General features: G+C 41.6%; 1 protein-coding gene across 1 annotated transcript in view; it reads right to left on the bottom strand.

Annotated features, from left to right (window-relative positions):
* slc1a7b (solute carrier family 1 member 7b) overlaps positions 1-25,893 on the bottom strand; it is a 45,868-nt gene that overhangs the window by 10,017 nt on the left and 9,958 nt on the right. The window contains exons 2-7 of the mRNA XM_042515292.1: positions 18,022-18,101; positions 13,092-13,307; positions 2,029-2,071; positions 1,703-1,934; positions 1,517-1,616; positions 20-253 (exon numbers count right to left, since the gene is read on the bottom strand). Coding sequence (XP_042371226.1) covers positions 20-253; positions 1,517-1,616; positions 1,703-1,934; positions 2,029-2,071; positions 13,092-13,307; positions 18,022-18,101 — 905 coding nt within the window. The remainder of the gene's footprint in view (positions 1-19; positions 254-1,516; positions 1,617-1,702; positions 1,935-2,028; positions 2,072-13,091; positions 13,308-18,021; positions 18,102-25,893) is intronic.

Here is a 25,893-nt window from a genome sequence, read left to right as displayed (position 1 = left end):
GCGGCCTTTTTTTTTTCACCTGGAAGAGGTTGCCAGGGCGATGAGCAGTGCTTGCAGGATTCCCCGTATATAAACGATGGGACTCTTTTTGGTGATGAAGAAGTACATGGCTGGCAGGATGAACAAGCCGTGCAGTACCAGACCAAAAACCACGGTGACGGCGTAGAAACCCAGCTTCTTCCCCATGGCTGACGGATCGCTCATCTCCAGGATCTTACCGGCCACCAGGAACACAATGCCAAACGGGAAGTACCTGTCAGAGTGACGAGGAGCTCAACGTCAGAAACCGTGGCTGTGAAGTGCTTTTTAAATTACACAGCTGCCAGATTTGTCAGAGGTTTCAATCATCTTAAGAGGCTCACGCTAGTTTGGGGTAGAAGCTATTCATCTAAAGGATGGCAAAGGTAATATTACAAGAAGGAAACTATTTTAAGGCGAGACAGCTCATTCAGTTATTGCCTGTTTAATTTATAAATACACAGTAACATAAAATACAATAAAATATACGCTGTTGAGATTTGATTTAAGCAAATAATAACCCAAGCTATTAATTGAAGTTTTATGGTATTCGTCATATTGACACGTTAAGGTTGGAGGCAGTTATGACAAAGAGGTTACAGTTTGAACAAGCCAATCACAGCATGGGAGGGCTGGTGGGCGAAACAAGGAAAAGGAAATTGTGCATTCAGCGGACTAGTTAATCACCAACAGTCGTCACGCTCAGATTCACCTTCCTGCTGCACGTGCATCTTTTACTGTTTCTAAAAAGGAAACCTGTAAACTGGATGTTTAACCTTGGGGACTGTTTGGTGCATTTTGCACACTTTTCATTCTCCATTGCTTTGATAAATGTGGCTGTGTTCATGCATATGTCGTAAATTTTGTCAAGATTGTTAATTTTTGTTTAATCTTAGAAATCAGCACAGCTCCTACAATAAGTCTAAAATACACTGTGGAAATGAAACCCATTCAAACTGCCATTTTTGATCCAACAGCCATTAAGGCATAAAAACACGGACCGTATTATTTCTGGGTGTCATTCTGGGATTTTGCCTTGTAATTTGTAATTTTTACAATTTTGCACCTGATGACCTCATTTTTACTATATTTGGCATATGGGGAATAGACATGCTGTTTCCACTAGGTGCATTGTCACAATCATTATTGCTGCAAATCACTGACATATCTCAGGCTGTGATAACCCCCCAGTGTATATATTGCATGTAGTATATTCAAAAAATTATTATTTTTGTGTTGTTTTTTCTTGTTTTTAATCTTAAAACATGGTGGCATCATGACAAAAACCTGGCATTTAAAGGGATACAATTCTGTGAATAAATGAATATTTGATATTTATGATTAGGACCAATGTTGGTTCAAAAATTAACTCAATGAAAGTAGAAAATTATATCAATGTATAATATTTTTTCAAGCTTAATCTTGAAAAGTACATTCTGTGCGCAGAGCGATACAGGTTTGTTAAAGAGGGCCCTAAGGGTTAAATGATGATCCTTACCAAATAACAATTGCAACGATTCTTAAGACGGCCTCATTCAGACTCTGACAGAAGTTCACCAGGGCGCTGCCGTTCGGCCCCATTCGTCCCAACATAATACCTGTGAAAACATGCAGCTCGCTGTTTAAAACAATGGAAAGCAGCAACTATGATAAATTCTGGCAGAAGACTGATGCAGGTTTTTACCCATAGTGGCTGAAAAAATAACAATCCCCAGGACATTCATCCCATCGCTTGTTCCCTCTCGAATCTTTATGAGCACATCGGGGGGTGGAGTCAGGTCGAGGGCGAAGTTCTGGATGTCGGTTCCATTATCGTCCTGGATGCCGTAGATGAGTGCTCGCCGCGTGGTGGACTCTGACTGGGCCTGACTCACCGTCGGCTTGGGCTTCACAATGTACTCGCTGCTTGTTCGATACTGTTGCCGGGGAAGAGAGACAGAAATAGACGTCTAACAAGAGCGGCTTTGTGTTTGTAAGTGATGTTTGTGTTGGTGAAATTGAAGGTTTTACCTGCTGAAATGTGGCCTGGACCAGATTCGCCGGGAACATGTTGCTGCAAAGAAAAGATACACACATGGTTTAAAAAGCTTGATCAGTAAATAAGCAAGTATAATACTGCATGCTTTTGGAAATAAAAAGAGCTTTTCCATTGATTTAAAATCGGTATATTCGTCTCCCGTCTTTTTCATATAATCGTATCCTTTTTCAACACAGAGCTGAGGAGAACTCAGATGTTTTAAAAGCTTTTGCTTTGTTAGTATTTCTACACTAGTTTTTACCACAATGGCGAGCATTACGAAATTGCAAAAGTACAGCCTGTAGTTTGAACAACAGCCCTAAGAGCCTGCAAAACTTCGCCGGATGATGAGTTTTGCATCAGTTTGCGTCATTTGGCTGAGTTTCACTGGGAGGAAGGGGGGATATCAACATGTTCTCACCCCAAGTCCTCATATATTGTTGCTGTTGTTGAGGCGCATGGCGAGGTGTAGAAAAAAAACCCATCACATTCAGATGGGAAGCAAACGGCAGACTCCATCAGGAAAGTTTGTTGAATCCATCCACTGACTCTCACACCCGCCCTATAGGGACCTTTGCTCTCCTTATATTATGTCGTTACCGTCTACATTTCAGACTGGCACCGTCGTGGTATCTCGTCTCTGGTTGGATGGAGGGAAGGTTACCACAGTTTATCTGCACATACCACCCACATTATTTTGATACAAAGATGATTGAAAATTGGTGAAATATCCCTTTAAATGAAATGGCCGTGAGTCACAGTGGTAACATCACAGCGTTTTGGACAAACTGATTTAATACGGAGCAGAAGCCTGAAAGAGTACAGCTCTCACACTGTAACCTCATCCCAGGAGAGGAGGCGGCAGGAGACACAATTATTAACATTTATACAAAAAACAAAATGATATTATTCTACTGTGCCAAAAAAAATCTCCTGTGTTGTAATTTGATACAATCCAGTGATTTTTACTCTTCTGTCTAAACAAACCAAATCATGCTGAAAAAAAGTTTTCTGGTTGGTCTGTTTGTGCAACACAGCACTAACTGCAGCCGTGACCTCACATCATGTTTCTGCTCATTTAAAACTTTCTCACTTTGATGGCATTAAACAGCAGGCAGGGTTCATTCATCTGAAGCAGATCAGTGTTTTTAAAAAATTGTTAAAGTTTGTTTATTCAACCATAACACTCTAACCTTGTCAAAAAACCTTCAGTTTCCCAACCTGAAGTTTAACTTTTATCCCACACAGCTACAGGGCTGCTCTCCAAAAAACTCATCTGCAAAACGATCCGCACTCCACCCACCAGACAGCCGAATGTGGGAGAGAGGGGAGCGCAGAAAATATGAGATCAGGTCTGACAGCCATGGCCCACACAGAACATTTTATCTCCTGACTTTATTAAAACAACAAAATAAAAGCCTGTTTGCACAAGGTGTGGCAAGTCAAAAATGAAATATGGATCAGTAACACTCAGGAAAACATTCTAATTATAAATGAACAGTTTAAACTTTTGTTTACTTAAAGCAGTGCTATGTAACACATTCCTCCTCTTACAAGTTAAATTAATGATCAATAGAAATACCTCCTCCCACAGTTCAATACACAGAGGGGTGCAGATTAATGTTAAAAACGTAATGTTTCACTGGAGCTGCAGCCCAACACTGCGAACAGCAGTCGTTTTTATTTTTTTTGTCGAAATGTTGCAGTTTGTCCTGCTGTGATATTGCCACAAAAAGCTTTTTTCAGCAGGGATTTTTACATAAACAGCAGTTGTTGTTGTTTACAGAGGTATTTCTATGTTTCCTGCAAGAAAATGGTCGCAGTTGTTTTTACTGAAACATTGCTGCGTCTCTTGCAGGGATCGTTCCCCCTACAAACAGGTAATTCACTAGCAAGGACCACACCTCAATCCGGAATTCATTTTAACAATTTATTGACGTGAATGTAGATTTGGTATAAACATTGATGTTGGATTATTGGAATGGATGGTTGAGTGCGGTGTGGGGAAGCTTCGGTGGGAATCCGCCGTGGCTCCCGGGCACGACAGATCCCCAAAAGCGTGCATTATATGAGAGAGGAAAAAGCCGATTTGAGATCTCTTAGGTTGGAACGGACGTAACGGTGATAAGATTGGGAGGACCATCTGCCCATGATCTGAATAAAGTGTTCCGGTATACCGCTGCGGGAAGCCGAGGAGTTTAGAGATGAACGAAATGCCGCTGAGGTAGACTTTGATTGTCTGGGTTTTTAATTTCCCAAGACAGAAGGGCCGTGGGTGATGAAGCAGGTTAAGGTGATGAGATCAAATGAAGGAAAAGTTATGTTATGCATGTCATGAAAGTTGTGGAAACAATTCCAAGCCCACCGATATGGAGAGAGAGTTGTAGGGGACGGGCTATTGATGATGGTGTTCTGAGATTCCAGATCAGGGGCATGAAAGCTGGGTTTAGATGTTGAAAGACAAGGTCAAATATGGAGGAACGGAGTCGGGTGTGTGCGTCTACATGAGGAGCCAAGCTTCTGAACTTCTTTATTTATGATGTCAAACTACTGCGAGATTGTCTGAGTAGATGAGGACAGATAGGCAACTCCATTCACGGCCCCATAACGTGGTGACAACGATGATGGGGTAGATCTCAAAGAGAGCAGATAAAGTGACCTGACAGTCTCCTTCCAACTCTTGGGGCCATTTGCCTACGAACCAACTTTCATCGTAAAAAAACCCCAAAACCGGCAGACGGAGCCGCGTCATCGAAAAAGTTGACGTCCTGAGGATGAGACAGGTGATCGTCATAAAGAAGGAGAATCGTTCCAATCGCCGAGCAGACGGAGCCAGAACCAGAGCTCGGCGCGGCTGGGCGCAACGAGAGAGACGGAGGCCATGAGCGACGGGACGGTAGTAGTGACAGACAACGGATGAGAAAGGAAGCCCCCCCCCCCCCCCCCCGGGAACAATGCGGATGCAGGCTTCGAGGGTAAGCAGTAGAGGGCACTGGCAGCCCGGTGCCAAAAGCCCCAAGGAGAGTGAACTGTTGCAGTAGCTGATGTCGTACGTCTGGGGGCCCCCGACATCTCGGTGCCAGATGCCCCAAGGAGAGCAAACTGTCGAAGTCACTGGATGTAGAACTGGGGGCAGCAGCACCCCGGTGCCAGATGCCCCAGCGAGAGCTAAGTGGTACGGTTGCCGGGCGTGCACAGCCGGGGGCAATGGCATCCTAATGCCAGATTCCCCAGCAAAAGCAAACCGCTGCAGGCGTCGATGTTAAGCAGTAAAGGGCACCGGCAGCCCGGTGCCAGATGCCTCAAGAAGAGAGAAATGGCGCAGTAGGCGAGGTCATACGGCCGGGGGCACGGCATCTTGGTGCCAGAGGCTCCAACAAGAGCGAACTGTCGAAGTCACTGTGAACGTACAACCGGGGGCAGCAGCACCCTGGTGCCAGATGCCCCGGCGAGAGCGAAGTGGTTTGGTTGCCGAGCGTGCACGGCCGGGGGCAATGGCATCCCAATGCCAGACTCCCCAGCAAAAGTGAACCGCTGCAGGCATCGATGTTAAGCAGTAGAGGGCATCGGCAGCCTGGTGCCAGATGCCTCAAGAAGAGGGAAATGGTGCAGTGAGCGAGGTCGTACGGCCGGGGGCACGGCCTCTTGGTGCCAGAAGCTCCAACGAGAGCGAACTGTCGAAGTCACTGTGAACGTCAACTGGGGGCAGCGGCACCCCGGTGCCAGATGCCCCAGCGAGACCGAAGTGGTTTGGTTGCCGAGCGTGCACAGCTGGGGGCAATGGTATCCCAATGCCAGACTCCACAGCAAAAGCGAACCGCTGCACCGGCAGCCCGGTGCCAGATGCCTCAAGAAGAGAGAAAAGGTGCAGTAGGCAAGGTCGGACGGCCGGGGGCATGGCCTCTTGGTGCCAGGAGCTCCAACAAGAGCGAACTGTCGAAGTCACTGTGAACGTACAACTGGGGGCAGCGGCACCCCGGTGCCAGATGCCCCAGCGAGAGCGAAGTGGTGCGGCTGCCAAGCGTATACAGCCGGGGCAATGGCATCCCAATGCGGACTCCCCAGCAAAGCAATCCGCTGCAGGCATCGATGTTAAGCAGTAGAGGGCACTGGCGGCCGGTGCCAGTGCCTTCTACTACAGGGTCAGCGTCTCGGTGCCAGATGAGCCAACACGAGTGGGCCACTCAAATGGAGGTGGGAGAGCGGTCGAGGGCGCAGGCACCCTGGTGCTGAGGTTGCAGGGTGATGCAAGCCGGTGGGAGTGGGAGGGCGCCGCAAACATCGCTGGCAACCCCGGGCAAACCTAACGACCGTGGCTGACAGGACCTAGGAGAAATGGCCGCCGGGGACGTGGTGCAGTCAAGAATCTGGGTACGAAGATCGGAGGGAGCCGGAGATGGACAAGAGACGAAAGCGCCAGGAGGGCGGAAGGGAGGATCGGCTGTGGCCAGGGTGAAAGTAGGCAAAGGCCGCCGCGACGGAAAATGATTGGAAAGGAGACCAGAACCGTGGACGAAACGACATGGTGCACAGGATGAGAGGGAAAATTCGGTGGCAGCCCGGTGCCAACAACCCCGGCCCAGACAGGTTGGGAGGTGTAGGCGGGAGTCTCAACCAAGGCCGGCTGCTGCGGGTCGTGCGGAGGCACGGTGAGGGGCACTGACAACCCGGTGCCAGATGCCCCAGCAAGAGCGAACTGGTGCAGTGGCTGGGATTGCACAGCTGGGGGCGCCGACAACCCAACAGACCAGGAAGCTGTGGGTGTACGACTGGGGACAACTGCATCCCGGTGCAGGGCACCCCAGCAAGAGCGAAGTGGTGCGATTGTCGAGCATACACGGCCGAGGGCACCGATACCCCGGTGCCAGAAATTCCATCAAGAAACAAATGCTGCAATTGCTGAGGTTGAGCAGTAGAGGGCATCGGCAGCCCGGTGCCAGGTGCCCCAAGGGGACAGAGCTGCTGTGGATGGCCAGGAAGAGCAGGAAGTGGCGCTGGCATCCCAGTGCCAGGCGGTCCAACATGAGCGGGCTGCTCAAATTGAGGAGGGAGAACAGTCAAGGCAACACAGCGTCGAGAATCCCAGGTCAGGTGAGCTGGCGGGAGTGGGAGGGTGCCACGACACATCAGATGCCTCAGGCAAACCTGACCTCCGCGGCCAGTGGGACCGAGGTAAAGCGACTTTTTCTTTTTTTTTTTTTTTTTTTTTTGGTTTGTTTTCGGGTTATTCCTTGGGTGATGTGAGGGTCTAAGGGCAGAGGGATGTCGTAAACTGTACAGCCCACTGAGGCGAACCATGTTTTGTGATAATGGGCTCAACAAATAAAATTGACTTGACTAGACTTGACTCGACTTGCCCGAGGCAGCATGTCCCCGCTTCCTATTCGGCACGGGCCACCGGAAGTGGTTGAAGACGAACCGGCCCTTTAACCGAGGTGCTGACGTCATGGCGCACGACGGGAGCCGCCGCGATGACGTCACCCGGAAGAGCGCCGATGTTGACAGAGCAGCACTCAGATGTCAGGATATCAAAAAGCTTGTTGTCAATTCTGCGAAACGGTATTCCCCGGTCTGCAAAGGCGGCCGGCAATCGGGAGACCTCGCTGGAGCGTGGTGACGCCGCGCATGTCGGGCCGCCGAGCCGGCAGAGTCGAGACAACGGCGGGAGGCCGTCACCATCCTCCGCTGCGATGGAGTAGGAGAACCGCAGCGGCGCAGGGCTGCGCGGGGGCGACCGCGTCCTCTTCTTTCCGCTGAGGGTGGCGGACCAGGAGATGCAGAGGAACCATCGGCCGAGCCGTACATCTGGATGGTGAGCAGAGAGGAGCCGGGTGGAACATGGACCATGGAGGCAACCGAGGGGCCCGGCGGCCGGTTGCACTGCCGAAGTCGGCGTCTCCGGCACGGATGCGACAGAGAAGTTGTCGGCGTCGGACCCTGAGGACGCCTGCACGGCCAGATGGAGACGGCGAGGGCCATCGTCACAGCTTCGACCGAAGGTTGTCATCCGACGGGGACAGAGAGACAGGATCCATAATAGGGGTGAGTGAGCGAACCGCAGCCGACTGAGAGCGAAACGCTACGTGGTGTGTCGGTACGCGCTCGTGCAGAATAACGAGAACAAAAGGGGGAGATCGGGTTAGGAGGATATTTAAGCCGGAAGAGGCGCGGTTGAGGTGCGGTAGAGGTGTGGTTCCTGCTCCTGAAACTCTGCTATAAAGCTTCACTAGATAAATAGATGGAGAGACAGACAGATAGAAAAGGCACGTAACACACATAAAACATATAAAAACAATATCACAAATGTACAATATGCAAGATACAATAGTAAAAACAGGCAGGAAGGAACAATACATTTTATAAATAATAAAGGAGAGCATATCTCATAAATAGTGGTTTCCCCTAACACAACCATTCTGTGTTCATTGCCTGAAGGGCATAGGGAATAAAGGACCTCCTATGAGTGTTACGACTGTTTTTGGGAGCCCAAGTTTTAGCCAAAACACAATATTTTTCTAACCATAACCAAGTGTTTTTTTGTGGTTTGTGCAGAAACAAAACATCTCAACCTCTAATGCAACACAGACTTTTTTTGATAATGCTGATTTTTGCACGATTCTGGCACAGAATTTTCTGAGACATTGCTGCATTTCCTCCAAGGATGGTGGCATCGACAGCAGCCGCTTTCACAGAGACAATGCAGCATTTTCTTTGCCACCACAACAGTTTATTATAAGCCAGAACACATTCTTTTCCTAACCATAACCATGTGGTTATCTTAGCCTAAAACCTTACTACATTTTCACCACAGTGTTTTTGAAACCCATCCTCCTGTAGTGACTGACTCTTTGTTGAGGAATTTGGATAAAACAAACTGAGAGGACCACAAAACAGATCAACATCTAATGCAACACAGATCTTTCTAAAAAACCAAAGGACGAGTGCACTCAGTGACTTCTATCTCGAAGATCCAAGTTTCATCTCACTGGTGAAGGGCTGAGACAACACTGGATGTGTTTTAGTGGAGATCAGGTCACGTCAGGTAAGACATAACGAGCCGTCTGTCCGTGGTGACATGGTTTCACAGCCACTCTGTGATCTTTAAATTGAAATTTAAATGTAGAGTTTTCTAAGCTTACACTGCAGCTAAACAGTGACAACATGAGGCATAATTGCAATATACTTTGGGGTACAAGTACCTCCTGATAGTCAGAAAGTATTAAATTTCAACTATTTTTACCATCTTATTATCTGCATATTTTTTTGCAACAATCAACAGTCATTTCTGACAAACAGTATGTCATTAAAATTGTAATGAAAGAGAGATAGTATTGCAGAAAAAAGACATAGTGCGTGCAGTTTTCCTGTGAAGCCCTCAATCAAACGCTGGCTTCCCAAAAAGAGGCATTCACTCATCAAAACTTTGCCTCTGAGCTAAAATATTTGTTTCAAAATACTTTAAATGATCAGCTTAATTGTTCAGCCTCTAAAACTTTCACCAACGGACCTCCTGGAGTTTTGGATCACAGAAGGTGTGCATTAAAAATGGTCCCCCTGAAGTGTTAAATAGGTTTTTACAGCCTCAGTGCCAGCTCTGCACAAAGCGCAACTGATGTAGATTTATCCCAGAACCCAAACGAGAAGTTTAATTTGTCTTCACAACAGAGAGATCTCACACCTGGTGACATTTAAACTGATTTTAGAGTCAAACAAGGTAAGGAGATGAAATCAGTGTGGAGCCACTCAGACCACAACAGAATTTAAATAAAAGGTATCCTCATCACCATATGAGTTCATACGAACACTCAAAATATAATACATTTTTCTTTTAACCCTTTGAAACCTGTATTGAAAGTGGTTTTCTTGTGCAGCATTAGGACATCTTTTGCAAGTATTTAAACCATTGAAACATGAACAAATTGATGTGATTTCTTAAATCATGAAACAAGAAATGTCCTGAAAAATAAAAAAAAAATTCAAGTTCAAAAATGTCAAGTTCAAATTTTATATTTTAGATCATGTCACACAAAATAAATGAGTACATTCATTTAATTTAATGCCATTTTTTAAGGTAATTTCCTTGTTTTTGTTTTTTGTTTTTAAATATTCTTTCATTTTTTCCCCCACTTTTTTGGCTTATTTTCAGGGATAATTTCTTTTGACAATATCTTGCTCATTTTTAGGCCATTTCTTAAGTTGCTCATTGCTTTCTTCCCATGTTTTTGTCAATAATCAAGCCAATTGTGGGTCAGGTTTCAAGGAGTGAATATTAGTTTTTTTTCCTACAAAATACTATTATTATTATTTAAAAATTTGACTTTTCCCCTAAAACTACAGGATTTGTTTTCAAAATATTGTCATTTTTCTCATAATGTTATTGCTTTCTTATTTTTCATTTTTTATATCTTATTTCTTTTTAAATAAATAAATAAATAAACAACCCTCGTGACATTATGGCTTATTCGTGGAATCTCAGACTATTTTTTCCAACAGTGGCTCTAATACAGCTTTTTATAATGTTATAAAATTGGTGAGACGTTAAGTCTTGAAAACCTCTAACCCTCTTAATTTATCTCCAGCACAGCCATAAGCCGTGTTGTCAGGACAGTTTAATTGAGACATAATTTAAGTATGCATCCAGAAGTTATGAGTACCACTGAATGATATATTCTGTCACCTGTGAGGATTAATTTAATAACTGAATGGAATAAGTAATATTATCTTTATCTTTTTAAGTTACCATAACAATAAAAATTTACTCAGATCAGAAATTACAGAAAGAATTGTTCAGACTTAATTGTTTGAGTTAATCAACTAAAAGGGTTAAAGCCAATTTTAATTTGGATTGTTACATAAAGTCCATAAAGTAACGTTACTACAACGACCATCATGTTCTCCTGTTTAGAAATTCATCTCTACACACTCTTCATGCTCTTGCTCGTCATACTTTTTTATTTGTGTGTCCACCTCGACAAGAGAGCCCCATTGACTTTGCATTGGAGTTACTGTTGTAATTTCAGACATTTCCTGCACACCACGACCTCACGACTGTTAAGACTTAGTGTCCATTTTGATTATCATTGTTTACTGCTTTTAAAATGCCAATCTCAGCACTGAACTCATCTATTTTCCCCTTTTGATTTAATTAACCAACATAATAACAGCATTATAACTCTCAGCTGCACTAATCAATATGTTAATATTAATGGATAAATGAATAAAAGTGCCGGCTTAAATCGAAAAAGTCAAATATGAACTGCTGCTAATGTTATTTTTCATGTGCTCAGCTTCATAATTACACTTGCAAACATTCATTTTTTGCAGGTTTATTCTGACTGCGTTCTTAAGGTCACCTGCGGGTCCATTCAGCCTGCCTACACACACTCTGCGCTGTCTGATTAATGGTCCGGACTCAGACTCCCCCATCCCTTCCACCAACAGCATGAAATCAATGCTGCTTGGATTAGACCTGCAGAGGCGCAGTGTGTGACAGGTGACCGGTAATAGTCCTGTTACCAATACTGGGCCTGAGAGACAGAGTAACATGTCCTATTAAAGAAGATTAAATGCTTTTAGTCAACAATGAAGTCATCCCAGAATACGGGCACTGAAAGCTTAAGATGACCAATGTTTTTAATCCTGTCTCAGGATTTGTGGCGAATCCAAACAGTCTGAAAAAGTAGGATACTGTGAGGATGACGTCCTCTCCACTGAGGTGTTATTACTTACTAAGAATTGATTTTATGTAAACAAGACAGGTGAAGGATGGACAATCACACAAACCAACTACAAAAATGGACGAAAGGGAACAAAAATAAACAAAGTGTCAATTATTATACACAAAACAACCATAAAAGACACAGTAATTACCTCAAAGACACAAAATAATTACAGAAACCATGACAGAGACACACAAAAGGACTTCCACCAGTAACAAAACAGCCAAAAACAACACTAAATCTCCTTAAAGAGACACAAAAGAACTACAAAAACATGCTAACTACTGACAAAGAGACACAAAATGACTGCAACGAGCAACCAAAGCAAAAACAACACTAAATCTCCTTAAAAAGACACAAAATTACCCCTAAATGGGCAAAACAACAAAGGAACGCAAAACAATGAGCAAACAGGCAAAAAAAAAAAAAAAGATTTAAAAAAGGATTTCAGGACCTTTTGAGGATTTTAGGACATTTTTTCAGATTTCAGGAGGGGATGTGTGGGATGTTTTTAGGATTTTAGAACATATCTCGGATTTTAGGACATTTCTAGGATTTCAGGGCGGTTCAAGAATTTTAGGATTTGTAAAGGATTTTTTGGACATATCTTGGATTTTAGGACACTTTATGGATTTTATTGGACATTATTGGCTTAGCTAAGATCACTGTGGGGTTGGGGAATCCTCCACTGGCATTTTGTTTTTGGATAAACAAGCTCTATTTTGATGCAGTTTCATGCATTCTGGCACCTTATGTATGCTAAAAGTACAAAATAATTCCCCGTGTCAATCACTCGATTACTGTTGTGAATCAGAAAATTGCTGGGAGGCCCCCTCTATCAGGGGCCAGATTTGGCCTGCAGACCATAAGTTGAGTGTCACTGAGCTAAGGGGTCTTTAGTCTGAAAAATGTTATAGACTCCTGGTAAAGATCAGTCTCCTCACACCTCCTTTTGTATCTTCCTGTGTGTCTGTCTCTCCATATATCACCTCTCAACCCTGACAGTACAAATCCCTGTCAGCACAGAAATAATCATTTTCAGTGGTTGTAATTTCTGTGGACGGTGGCTCGCTGCAGCCCTCCCAAGCCTTGTTTGGTCTCTGCTAATTATCCTCCCCTCATGTGAACGAATTACAGACCACTCAACCTGTACCTGCACTGCAGCCACGGATTAATGGAACATGACTTTTGCTGCAAAGAGAGTTACTCAGAGCCGAGTGAACGGCATTTTCTCCACTTGCACTATGTCAGCCTGACAAAAAGGCAAATATAATAATTACCATGAATTGGGTTCACGTATGTCAGAGTCATGAAATTGGTTGCCATCGCAATCTTACCGGATGAGGTCCAGTAGCGCGTCGGCAGAACTCATGATTGGCTTGCCGCTGTCCTCAGAGTCCTCCTTCTGCGCCGCACCGCCCGGGTGGATGATGGAGACCATGATGATTCCCACAACCACGGCCACGAAGGTTGTCCACAGGTAATAAGACACTGTGATCAGACCGAGCCGGCTGGAGCACTTTGCGTCGAGGGCGGCTAGTCCTGACATCAAACTGGAAGAGGAAACGTCAGAGTTAGACTGATGGTCGGTGCTTTATTTTTATAAACACGTTATACAAATGTGTCAGTGAAATCTATCAGGAAGGACCTAATTCTTTCCCGTTGTCTTCACCTTTTAGCCCGTTCGCCAGCAGAAATGTTGGCATTGTACGTTTCCAAAACTGTGGCTATGTTAAATCTGTATGTTTCTTAAAGTCACATATTATATGAGCTTTTTCATCAAAAGGATGGTGGATGGTATGATACCTCCGTGAGACAGCTGTAGACCACAAAACCAGGTGTGATTTTAGCGAGACATCAGCCTCATTTCTGGCTGTGATTGCGTAGCCAGAAGGAAGGTTTTTTGAGTGAGACTTGGTGGCATGTCAAGCCATGACAGTGCCACAAAAACTAGGTGTTTTAAACAAAACTTTAGTGGCGTTTCCAGATGTGATAGTATCACCAAACAGAAGATTTCAACGGCATTTCTAGCCTAGTTGTGCCTCCAAAAGTGGGTGTTTTTTAGTGAGACATTTGGGTGTTACCAGTCACCAAAAACAGGTGCTGTTTAGCGAGACATCGATGGCAGATCCGGGTGTGATTGTGCCACTAAAAGCTGTTTTTAGAGACTCATCAGCTGCGTGTCCGGCCATGATTTTGTTTTTTAACCGGAAATCAGCAATTCAGTTGCAATTGTGTCACCAAAATTGGGTGTTTTTCAGTGGGATATTTCGGCACAATGATTGTGCCATCTTCAGCCAAATTGTGCCTCAAAAAATTGTTTTTTGTGTGTTTTTTTTAGTAAGACATTTGCAGCTTGTCATGCTTGTGCCACTAAAAGAAATAATGCACACGGCTGTTTTTGCTCCACCAAAAGCGAATGTTTTCAGCAAGACATCTGAAACTCTTTCAGACAGGATTTTGCCTTTAAAGGCGGGTATTTTTTTTTTTTTTTAAAAATGACCTTTTCCCAACAATAACAGAGTGGGTTTTTTGCCTAAGCACATTGCCACAGTGTTGATAAAGTTTAAACATATCCGCTACATACAAATTTACAAATCTAACATATCGGTGGTTTGCAGAAATGCACAATGGCATTAGGTTGCACTTGGACAATCCACTTATGTTGATGAGGTGTTAAACCATCTAATTTTCAAAACGTCAACTTTTCAGCAACTTGGTAACAATGGATCTCTGAGCGAAGCTAATGCATTTAAAATGGTGTTATGAAGCTTAAACCTTGGACTGTATTCTTAAACTTCACAGGTGTAAGTAATCCTTTAATCCATATGAAAACTTCAAACATAAAACTTTTGTGGCTTATCTGAAATTTTTGATCATTTCACGCAAAGCTAAAGTTCAGATCTTTTCTCAAACCTTATGGTGAGACTGTTGTGTCAACTTGTTTTTCCACCGCTGCTTCTCTCCTTACATGATAACTGAGCAAATTTAACCTGCTGAAGAAGATCATGAGAGAAAATCGAAAGCACCAGAAAATAAATAACCACAAAAATGAACCTAAGTTGAACACACACAAAGACGTAAGGGCCCCAACAAATTAAGCAACATAAAAAACAAATGAACCAGAAAATGACCTGGAAGAAAGTGCATATATTTTTTAACATAATCTTAAATCTGTCATTGTGATAATTATACATTTTCCCTAGCTTTTTTTAAAAAAATGATTCCAGATAACTGTTTAAAAAAAACTCCTTTTCTAGTATTTTGAAGGTTTGACAATAAACACACCTGTTGGCTAAAATAAATAATAGAAATCGCAGCGAAAGGCACTTGACCATGAGACTTGTTCAGAGTCATTTCAGTAAAACCCGTCAGCTTTCAACAACAAAAACTAAACTCAGTCAACAAACACCGATATATTTCCTGCACTTTATGCATAAGCCAACCCCATGTTTGACAGTTTTTCTGAAAAGTGCTCATTTCTTATTTTCCACACGTTCATTCTGCAAGAATTCGTTTTGAGTTTTCTATTTGTCATTAATTCGTTCAACTTGTTCAGCACAACTCTTTAAATGTTTTGTGTGCTGTACTTTTAGTCGACTTTTACACAAATGCTGTCACTTAGTCATACACAGCCTGCTTCATCAGACTGCTGAAAGAGTCCTCGGCGATACGAGACTGCATAAAAAAGGAAAACGGATGAAAACGGCTGATTCTTCTTATAAATGTTATTGTTCCAAATCCTCACCGCCTCTTTCTTCAAAGCACTGCGCTGAGGATGGCCGGTCTTCGGAGGCAGAGAATTCAAAATTACTGCTTCTAATCCATTCGGTAAATTGTATGAATTATTCACATAGCATGAAATGTGTTGGAGATAAAGTGAAATGTTTTGTAAAGCTTTAAAGTCACATCTGTATGTTAAATGTATGCATCAATAACCAGTAACCACCAGAGCATCCACCAGTTACCACACAGGCTGCATTTTAATCACAGCCAGCTGATCGGTGTTAGGGGTGTTTGGTGGATTTCTCTTGAATGTAAAGACGTTAATCCCCCGATGCTTTCATTCAGGGGGCAGCGTGCAACACACACAACCCTGCTTCTATACTTGTGAGGACACTCATTAACATAAGGCATCCTCGAGCCCCTTAAACTGACCTAACCATCACAACTGATGAAAAAAAAGAAAAAGAACTATATTTATAATTATCATAGTTGCATGTTTGAAATAAGGTCACAGAATTATCACATTTTTAAGCATTTTTGCAAGGTCATTTCCATGTATATGGGTTTTGGGTTTTTTTTTTTAAACTATTTTTAAATAGATGTTTCTTACTAATTTTCAGGTTCTTTTGATTGTTCTTTAAGATGTTTTTTTATTTGCAAATTTTTGGGTCCTTTCTCCTTTTGCTGCTCTTCGCATTTTTCTCATGTTTTTGAAAGAAGTCAAGCTACTTTGTTCAAGTTTCAAAGGATAAACATTTGCAACATGTAAGTAGCTCTCTCTTTTATAATATTCCCCTCTTGAATCCACTCGTTTCACTCTGTCACGTACTGTTAATTGCTTTTTATTCGATAAACAGTAAATGAGCTACAGAATGGGTGACCTAATTAGCAAAACCTCTCAGGGCTGTTTGTCAGACTAAAGGTTAAACATTTTGTATTATTGTTGTTCTCTATTCTAGCTCCTGCAGCCTGAAATATCAAAACTTAGAATATGATGTATTGAAATAAGGGGTTTCACATTTTATTCACAGTTTAAAAAATGATGATGCCCTGAAGCGATACTGATAACAAAAGAGTACTTGATTCAGTTCCCATAATGTATATGGAGCCTTAAATTCCTTTCACACAAAACTCTTGCTCAAGAGAGATGGAAAATAGATGGTTCTTTTGGCTGGTGGATCAAAAGAATATAAATAATCGGAGAACGGACCCAATTTTGGATTTTATGAGCACTTCAGAGGTAAGACATCACCACCGTTTTTCTTCTATCTTGTTTACCATGCTGTTAAATTGGGATGAATTTCTATTTGGTGCTTATGCTTTCAGTCAAATAAACTAAACGACTGAATTGGGGGAGAATCTAACTAAACTAACGATGTGTAATACGTTCATATCTACATTTATATTTGCATGCACGATCTAAACAGCTAACTAACATAAGCTCAAATTTGTAGCCAACGACTCACCAAATAACTAACACGTCCTCATCACGACTCGTCTCACAGTAACGCTCGGTCAATGACCTTCCGTGTCTACTCACGACACTTTAGGTATTCTTCTGCATCAGCTGTTTATGCTGCAGGATGCCGTGTTGTCACTAAATACTCATGATGGGATGACACAGCACGTTTACACAGCATGAGCACAAGGCAACCAACCCAGGCCGTCACAATGTTTAGGATTAGGCAACAAAGTCGCAGATGGTTACGTTTAGGCAAAACAGGCACATGGTAAGATGTGGAAAGATGAAAACACCAGACCCATCCACCGACCCTCCCGCCCTCCCTATAAGCACACTTGCTCCTACTTATATTACATCATCACCGGCAGTGTCACAACCGGGCGCCATTCCTCCACGTCATGCACACACAACCAGCTCCATCCAGCTGCAATCTCAATTTACGCCCTCCAGTTGTGTTCCAGAGGTACGTGCAAGAGGACATTTGTGCCAAATACGACAAAATTCCTCTTAAGGTGCTCTTGCGATACTGCGTTCATGATAATGAGACGGATACAAAGTAACGTTGACCTTGACCATCAAAATCCAATCAGTTCATTGTGGAAGTTTGAAATCTTACACGCATTTTGTACATACATGTTGTATTCTTTATAATCTGCTTTTTCATTTTATGTTTAAATTGCTTTTATATTTTTTTTAATCTCTTATACAATCTCTTAAATTCAATATTTTTATTTTTCCTTTATTTTATTTGCAAAAACAAAAAGTCATATTCCTTGTATATGTAAATGTACTTGGCAATAAAAACGGATTCTGATTCTGATTTGAATTAAATTGGATGGACAAACAACCCAAAAACATGATGCCTCCGGCCACGGCTTTCACCAGTGCAGATCTGTGCTTTTCATGCTTGACTTAGAATTCTCATTATCCTTAAGCATACAATTTCATTTCCATCCGGCGTATATGCAGATGCACCGACATAAGGCAATAATTCACAGAACATCTCACAGAAAACTCCTGATATGTTTACTGTGTGAATGAGTTCATGAGGATTATAATGAAGTCAGAGAGTACAGTACCTGGACACGACGAGCGGGAGAATCAGCATCTTCAGCATCCTCATCAGCAGCTCTCCAGGAAACTGGAAGTACTTCACCTCCTGTTATGGATGAGAGAAGAGAAAAGGATGGTTACATGAAATCTGCGGAAGATGCATTAGACAGATTTTCAAAAGGAACTAGATGCTACTCAAAAAGTAATGATCAGCAACAAGATGTTATTTAGGATGTCTGGAGTGCAGTTCAACATCAGAGGACAGGAAGAGCAGAGAATCAATTTATGATTAACGACGGTTCACGAGAAAATGAAGAAGAAAATGAAAAGGCTTCTTCATCTCTTGAAGTGGAAGTCTTCAAAAAAGCTACTGGACTTTTTTTCCTCATCTTCCCGATGATAAGAGGGCATGATTTAAAGGCATTACTTGTTAGAGGAGCCTTGTGAATGTGAGGATCAATGCCATCTACTGCTTTTCTCTCAGGGGCAATACACACCGACACACACTGCGCACATACACACCGAGCTTCAAAACAGAGCTAAGGTTAGTCTTTTGTTCATCTTTCCTGGTGTGGCTGCAAGTTAATCTTCGTCTTCTTTGTCAGTGTGAGACTTCTTTTTTTTCTCCAACACAACCTTTTTATTATTATATTTCTTTGCTGGCTGAGATCAATAAAAGACACACTAAAGCTGGATTTATACACGTGTGGTACGCTGTGCGAAAACTTTGCTGCTAAAGGGCACACACTTCAGATTATATATACACATATCAAGGCCATGATGGCTGTCACCGTACCAAGCTGAGACAAAACGAGCTGCGATTGATCAGGTTGCTTTTGATTCCACTGGTGGAAGAAGTATTCAGATCCTTTCCTTAAGTACTAGTACCACACTGTGAACGTGCTCTGCTACAAGTAAAAAAACCCTGCATTAAAAATGGTATTTAAGAAAAAAGTTAACTATAATCAAGAAAATGTAGGTACCTGATGCAGGACAATTTAGAAAAAAAAAAAACAAACAGAAAAGAACACACCCAAAAATACCCACCCCAAAACATCAAAATGGAAATATGAAACAAACACTCCAAAATAATATAGATAGATATATAGATATATATTTAACAGGACTATAACAACTATAGTCCAAATATTCTTCTGTTTTAACTCTGATATCCAGACGCTGAAAATGGCTGTGCTTGTGATTTTTTTTTTTTTTTTGATGTCATGATCTCGAGATAATAAAGCTTGTTTTCTTATGGCAAACTACTAATTTATGTTGATTCTCAAGAAAGCAAGAGGCTTGTTTCTTCACATAATGAGAATTATTATCATGAGAAACAACTTATTTTTCTCGGATCGTAAAAAAGACTAAAGCGAGTTTTTGGTTCATTTGATCACACCTGATTTCAGCCTTCAAGACATGACTGTCAGGAAGCATTCAAAAGACGAGGACTAATCTGAATATTATCTCGGACAAAAAAAATAATGCAGTTTCTGCCTGTGTTAGACTTTGATAAAAGTGCAGTCTCATTTGACGATCTATAATGGTTGTGCCTATGACAGTAAGAGGAAACCTGCTTTTGTTTTCTCCTGATAACAAGTCGATTATCTCTCTATCTTAAGATAAAAAGCCTGTTTTCTAAAGTCAGTGTGTTAATTATCTAGTTATCAAGATAAAAGTTTGTTTTTGCGTGAAAAACAAAAGGATTAATTATCATGTCATCTCAAGGTAATAAAATTATTATCTTGTAAACTTGAAATAAAAGCTTGTTTCCTTGTGACAAAAGGCTGATTATTTAACTGTTTTGATTTAAAAGCTTTTTGTCTCCAGATGATAAATAATTAACTTGCGATCTCGAGACGACAGCATAAAAGAAATGCAACAAAATGGTTCTCAGCTTTTGTAGATTATATTAGAGCCTCCAGCTACATTAATATGTTCCCAAGCAATTTACTAACATTGTTAATCTGTACAGTGAGCTAATCAGACTTTTTTTTTCTGAAAACAGCTGCCTGCTGCTAGAAAATGAAAATTTTGAACCAGAACAATAAGGAAAATTGACCAATTTGTCTCTCTGCGCTGAGCAGAAGTGCAGAGTGATTCATCACTATGAGCATCATCTGTAGATTATTTTTCTTTGGTCCATTGTGGATTTAAAAAGTGCTGATTGGCTTTAAAGGTTGCATATAAATATGTAGGTACAAGGTGAACCTTTACATCAGGCATTATGTAACAAAGTGAGTGACAGAAAAACACAATACAATACCACCTGATAATAAATGCCCACCGTCTACAGAAATTGTGCTATGTTGAAGTTAGAAGGCCACAGCGCTGAATGTTGCAGTATTTGTTGCAGTATTCAATAAATGTCATTTACTTTTTCAAATCAAAGGTAAGTGCCACACATGTGCCATTAAACCTGTAACAGACTACATTTAAATTGTATTTTTGTAACCCTCACAGGGTTCCCTCACATTTCCATGGACAAAATTTTCAAACTTTTGCATGACTTTTCAGGGCCCATAATAAAGATTTTTGATTTTCTTGCCCCCATTGAAACTGATTCAAACTCTTTTCATACATAATTTCAGCTAATTGACACACTGAACAAACTCACAATGACGAAAAGTAGGTGATGGTTAACAAAATGGTAGACATATTGGGCTACACTGCACAACTGAAAATTAATTTGTCATTATGTTTCATGACTTTCCAAAAACTTTCAAGGATTCTGACTAATTCTATGACTTTTCTAGGCCTGGAAAATGTGAATGTAAGGCTTTTCTGGGTTTTTCAAGACCTTGGCTTTTGTTGTCTAAACATAACCACGTGCAGCGTGATGCCGCTATGTGCTTTTGTTGACGTCAGGATAGTGCAACCTGTTCTCACTCTGAACTCATCAGATAGCGCCGCTCTGTCAGTGTTTTCAGCATAAAAGCGTGATGCCAAAAGCCACCCTTCGCTTTCAACAACAACACGGCTGGACAGTATCAGATGAGAACGCGCTTGGACAGAACCTGCGGTGTTCTTATTGTACACCGACAGATGGCCAGATGGCACGGGCAACACACATGCAACACTCGGGCGGCTTTTGTGCAGAGTTTGCTTACAAAGTGTATGTGTGTGTGTTTTTTTCTACACCTCAGCATGCGCCTCTTTTCCATCTTGACAGTCCGCGCTGTCGTGTAAACATAAGGACCGTGCTGCTTTGTGCATGCTGTGACATCACAGTAAAGGGTTTCATCATCCCCCATGTGCATTCGTTGACATCAGAGCATAAACAGCTGACGCAGAAGGATACCGTGGAAGGTCCTGAGAGAGCGGCAGCATGTGACGAGTTCAGAGTGAGAAAGTGTTGGATGGCGGCGTCCCAGAACATCTCAACAGCACCTTTGTAACATAACGTTCGTGACACAAAGATGGCAGATTTTTCTCATGTAAACTTTGAGCTTATGGTTTTATAGGCTAATTAAAGCATGGTTGTCCAATAAATTAATTTCTAATAGCACTTGTTTTCAGTTGTTGGGCAGCTTATATTCCCATTCTAACAGCACCTGCCTACAATCAGCTCACCACACACCTGAATATAACCACCACCTCTTCTGCATATTAAACCCGGATCTTCTCCTTCTCGTCACCAGTTTTCCTGATGCCAACCAACTCCCCATTGTTTCCAGAACCGCCCTGCTGCTCTCCAGTCCTCCAGCCATTCCCTCTTTTCAACATGTCCCTTTCAAAACGCAGTAAACCTCTTTACTTTCATCAGCAGGGTCTTTGTCTCCTGACTACAACTGAAGAATTATGTCCTATATTATGAGATAATATAAAGAGGAAATGTGCATATTTTTATCTCATGCATAGCACGAAATCACAGTAATGATCTGGCTTGATGATCAATTGACTAGTAAATTGTTTGAAGGCAAGAAATCCCTTTTCACCGACTTTGAGACACTTCAATGGCAAGATAACAAGACTCTTTTATGAAAGCTGCACTCTCTAAAGGCTGTGTAGATGGAAGTCATTTTGGAAAGTGATCATTTGTATTGATAAAAAGAAGAGCGCAGTGGCTGACAAATGTTAGTGTGCTAAAACAGCCCAAAACATTCACATTAGGAGAAACAATGTCCAGGCTGAAAAACGGCCCTGTCCCGATATCCGCACTACGCCGTAAGGTCTTCCTCGTGGTGCACACTTGTGCAACGTTGAAGAAATATACATTTCAGGGCCGAAGCTGGTTGAGAATTGGAGCAGGTACGTACTGTCACTTACCTACATTGCTACCATTGCTAAAATTAATCAGAAATCACTGCCAGCGTGTTCAGCGGAGAAGAAGGCTTCTATCTAAACCAGATCCAAACACCCAGGCTGTCCGCACGCTGGAATGGGCTATTGGACATGTCTACGCTGGAGCACATTTCCGTGCTGGAGTGGGCTGTTGGACATGTTCGCACTGGAGCGGACTGTCGGATATGTCATGTCACATGTCATCGGATGTATATATATATATATATATATATATATATATATATATATATATATACATTCACTAAAAATCCCACGTGATATATTTGTGCTGGAGCCCTACTAAAAAGTGGTGATCTTTCATATCAGAACACAGTTTCAGACTCATTACTGTTTTGGGGTCTACTTTGCCACGTTTTGTCCAGGCTGAACTAAAAGTGTGAAGAGTGCGATTGCTTTTGAAGTCGGAAGAAAAATTGAGGCGACTTTGAGAGGTAAACATTCTTTTCAACGTTCTTTGGCCTCTGTCTTTAAAATATTAAAAGAGCAACAGAATTACATTGATCACAGTAGAAGACTTCTATTGTTTTGACTGGAAATTAAGCGTTTTTCTTTTGCATTTATTTTGGAGGTGTATTTTTGACATTGCATTGTTGTGCTTTTAATGTAATTGTTAGAGGTTTTTGCAGGGCGTTTTTATTTAAATTATTGTTACTATTTGCAGCACATTTCCTTGTATTTGTTTTGGATTTTCATGTGTTTTCAATTTGCATCGTTTCTGGGGCAACACCACGTTTTTTTTCAGAATTTAAATGTTTTGGGCCATCGTAGTGCATTTGTCCTTGTTGGCCACCTTAGCAGAAGGTTGTAGGTGTAAAAAGAAATCACGGCCAAACACAGATGGGCAGACCTAATTTGGAAAAAAGAGGAGAGCAGCCATAAAATAACACAGATTAAACTCCAGTGATGTGTTTTTAAGGCCTGAGTTTTGGGTGACAGTTTGACGGAAGTGTTCAGATGCCACAGGCTTTTTGTGTATTTGTTTCGATGTCCGCTGGGCTTAACACTGGCCTCCATCCAGAGCAGCAGTGAACAGCTGTTTTGTATCAGCTGTGCCGCTCTATCCCCCTGCAGCTAGACCTCCTATCTCACTCTGTCAAAATGAACCTGGCAGCGTGTCAAGAGTTTTTAAAAGCTTCTTGCCTCCCAAGTTCTCTCTGTGGTCACAGTGAAGTGCAGAATATCTGCCGCAGGAGTCACTGTTTCACGCCGCACTTTAGTTGTTCCTCACACACTTTTCTGCAGTTAATCCTAAAGCCTGCTTTAGTATTACACAGACTTTTATCGCTCTGCACACACAATGAGCTTTTCAGAATCAAGCTTTAAAAAATATTACAGATTAATATTATTTTGTACTTTCATTGAGTTACATTTTCAACAAACAGTATTAATTAATTTTAAGATTTTTAACACTTTAAATGCCAGGTTTTTGTCCTGATGCCACTATATTTACCCAAATTTAATTATTTTCAGTATACTACATGCTGAGTTATTTTTTGATTATCACAGCCTCAGATATGTCAATAATTAGCAGCAACATTGAGTTTCATTATTTTGTGTGCAGTTTTTAATACTGACACTCATACGGCTCTGCACGAAAAATGTGCAAAAATCAGGCTATAAAAAAATAGTATATTAATGCGATTTTCTTCTTCCATTGAGTCGTTATTAACCAACATCAAATTTAATCATCAATATCAAATAATTTCTAGAATTTTAACCCTTAAAATGCCAGGTTTTTGTCATGGTGCCACTATATTTATAGATTTAAAAAAAAAGAACCTGGGATATGTCAGTTTTGATTGATGTTGATTGTGACAGTGCATCTAGTGTAAATAGCAATAGCAATGCATGTCATTTGGTGAAAAATAGTAAAAATTACAAACTCCAAGAAAAAAGCCCAGAATGACACCCAGAAATTATTCAGTGCATGTTTTTATGCTTCAATGGCTGTGGGATCAAAAATTGCAGTTTGAATGGGTTTCAATGAAGCATTTTTTGCACTTAACAGTTTGAATGTAGCAATTTTGTTTCCACAGTGTATTTTAGACTTATTGTAGGAGCTGAGCTGCAAATTCCATGATTAAACAAAAATACACAATCTTGCCAAAATGTATTCCATATGCATGAACACAGCCAAAATGATCAAAAAATGAAAGTAGGAAAAGCGCAAAAAAATGTGCCAAACAGTGCCAAAGGGTTAATGGTGGAGAGGAAATTGGATTTACAGCTGAATGACTGAATATACCAGAATAAAACTTGTACATGTTTTTCATATTCTCCCAAGGTAAGAACAGATAAGTAGGGTGGCGTGGGCTCATTTTTGTTTTCATGTAAATTATTCCTGCCCTTTATTGATGAAGATTGAGATGTGGGTGTTACAATTATTTCCTCAACAAGAACTAATAATTATAGAAGGTGCAAAAGGTCTGAATCTTTTCTTTAGTTCATTGAGGCATGTAATTCAGGCTTTATTATGGATCATTTTTTAAATTACCTTGTGGCATTATGGACACTCAAAATACTCAAGATGCAGCACAGTTTCTCTATGAACAGATGCATGATTGGGACTCAGCGCTCACAGTGTGCTGAAGTTCACTGGGGTTTTAGTTGTCAAAACTCTTTTACTTTTGTAATTGCATTAGTATGTTGGAAATCCTCCATAATCAGTAATTAGCTTTTAAAGGGGACCTGTTATGCTCATTTTTCAGGTTCAGATTCGGGTTTCTTCTACAATGTTCTTACATTTCTCATATTGTCTGTGCTTGAACACATGTATGCACTCTCAGTGGTTCCTTGTTATCTGAAGGTGTCGACATCATTGTAACATCTGGCTAATTAAAGCTAAAGTATTCTAAATTAAAAAAGCTCAATTAAATCCTCTAAAACAAAATCTTCACAACTATACATGTTTCAACAAGAATATGATCCAAAAACAGGAAGAAATTACAACACGTTCCCATCCTAAGTCGTCACATATTGGTTGGACGTCTGTGTATTATGCTCTAATTATCCCTCTGCGTCTGCTGTTGACATTCTGGGACGCTGTTACCATGATGAAAATAAAAGCTCATGGTGGGATTACGCCACAAAAGCAAATTTTTCCCTTTAGGCAACAAAAGCACATGCCACCCAGGTCTGGGATGTCAACAAAAGGACATATATAGGATTAGACAACAAAGGCACTGATGGTTAAGTGCAAAAATAAAACATGACATTCATGCAGAAAGTGAACACCTGATTTTCACGTGAAAGTTCGGGGTTTGTTGGATCCTTCCCACCCACCCAATAGGGACCTTTGCACTCCTTACATTATGTTATTACTGGCTACATTTTTAACTGACACTGTCATTCCATGTATAGTATGTACCATGCATAGTGCTTTTCTAGTCTTTTTGACCACTCAAAGCGCTTTCACATTACGTCACATTCAGCCATTCACACACACATTCACACACTGTACTCAGTAACCATTCACACACACACACACACACACTCCCATGATGCAGCATCGGGAGCAATTTGGGGTTCAGTATGTTGCCCAAGGATACTTCGACATGTTGCCTGGATCAGCCGGGGATCAAACCGCTGACCTT

Source organism: Plectropomus leopardus, chromosome 3, assembly GCF_008729295.1.
Source record: "Plectropomus leopardus isolate mb chromosome 3, YSFRI_Pleo_2.0, whole genome shotgun sequence".
Classification (NCBI taxonomy): Eukaryota; Metazoa; Chordata; class Actinopteri; order Perciformes; family Serranidae; genus Plectropomus; species Plectropomus leopardus.
This window is presented reverse-complemented; position numbering and strand designations above follow the sequence as displayed.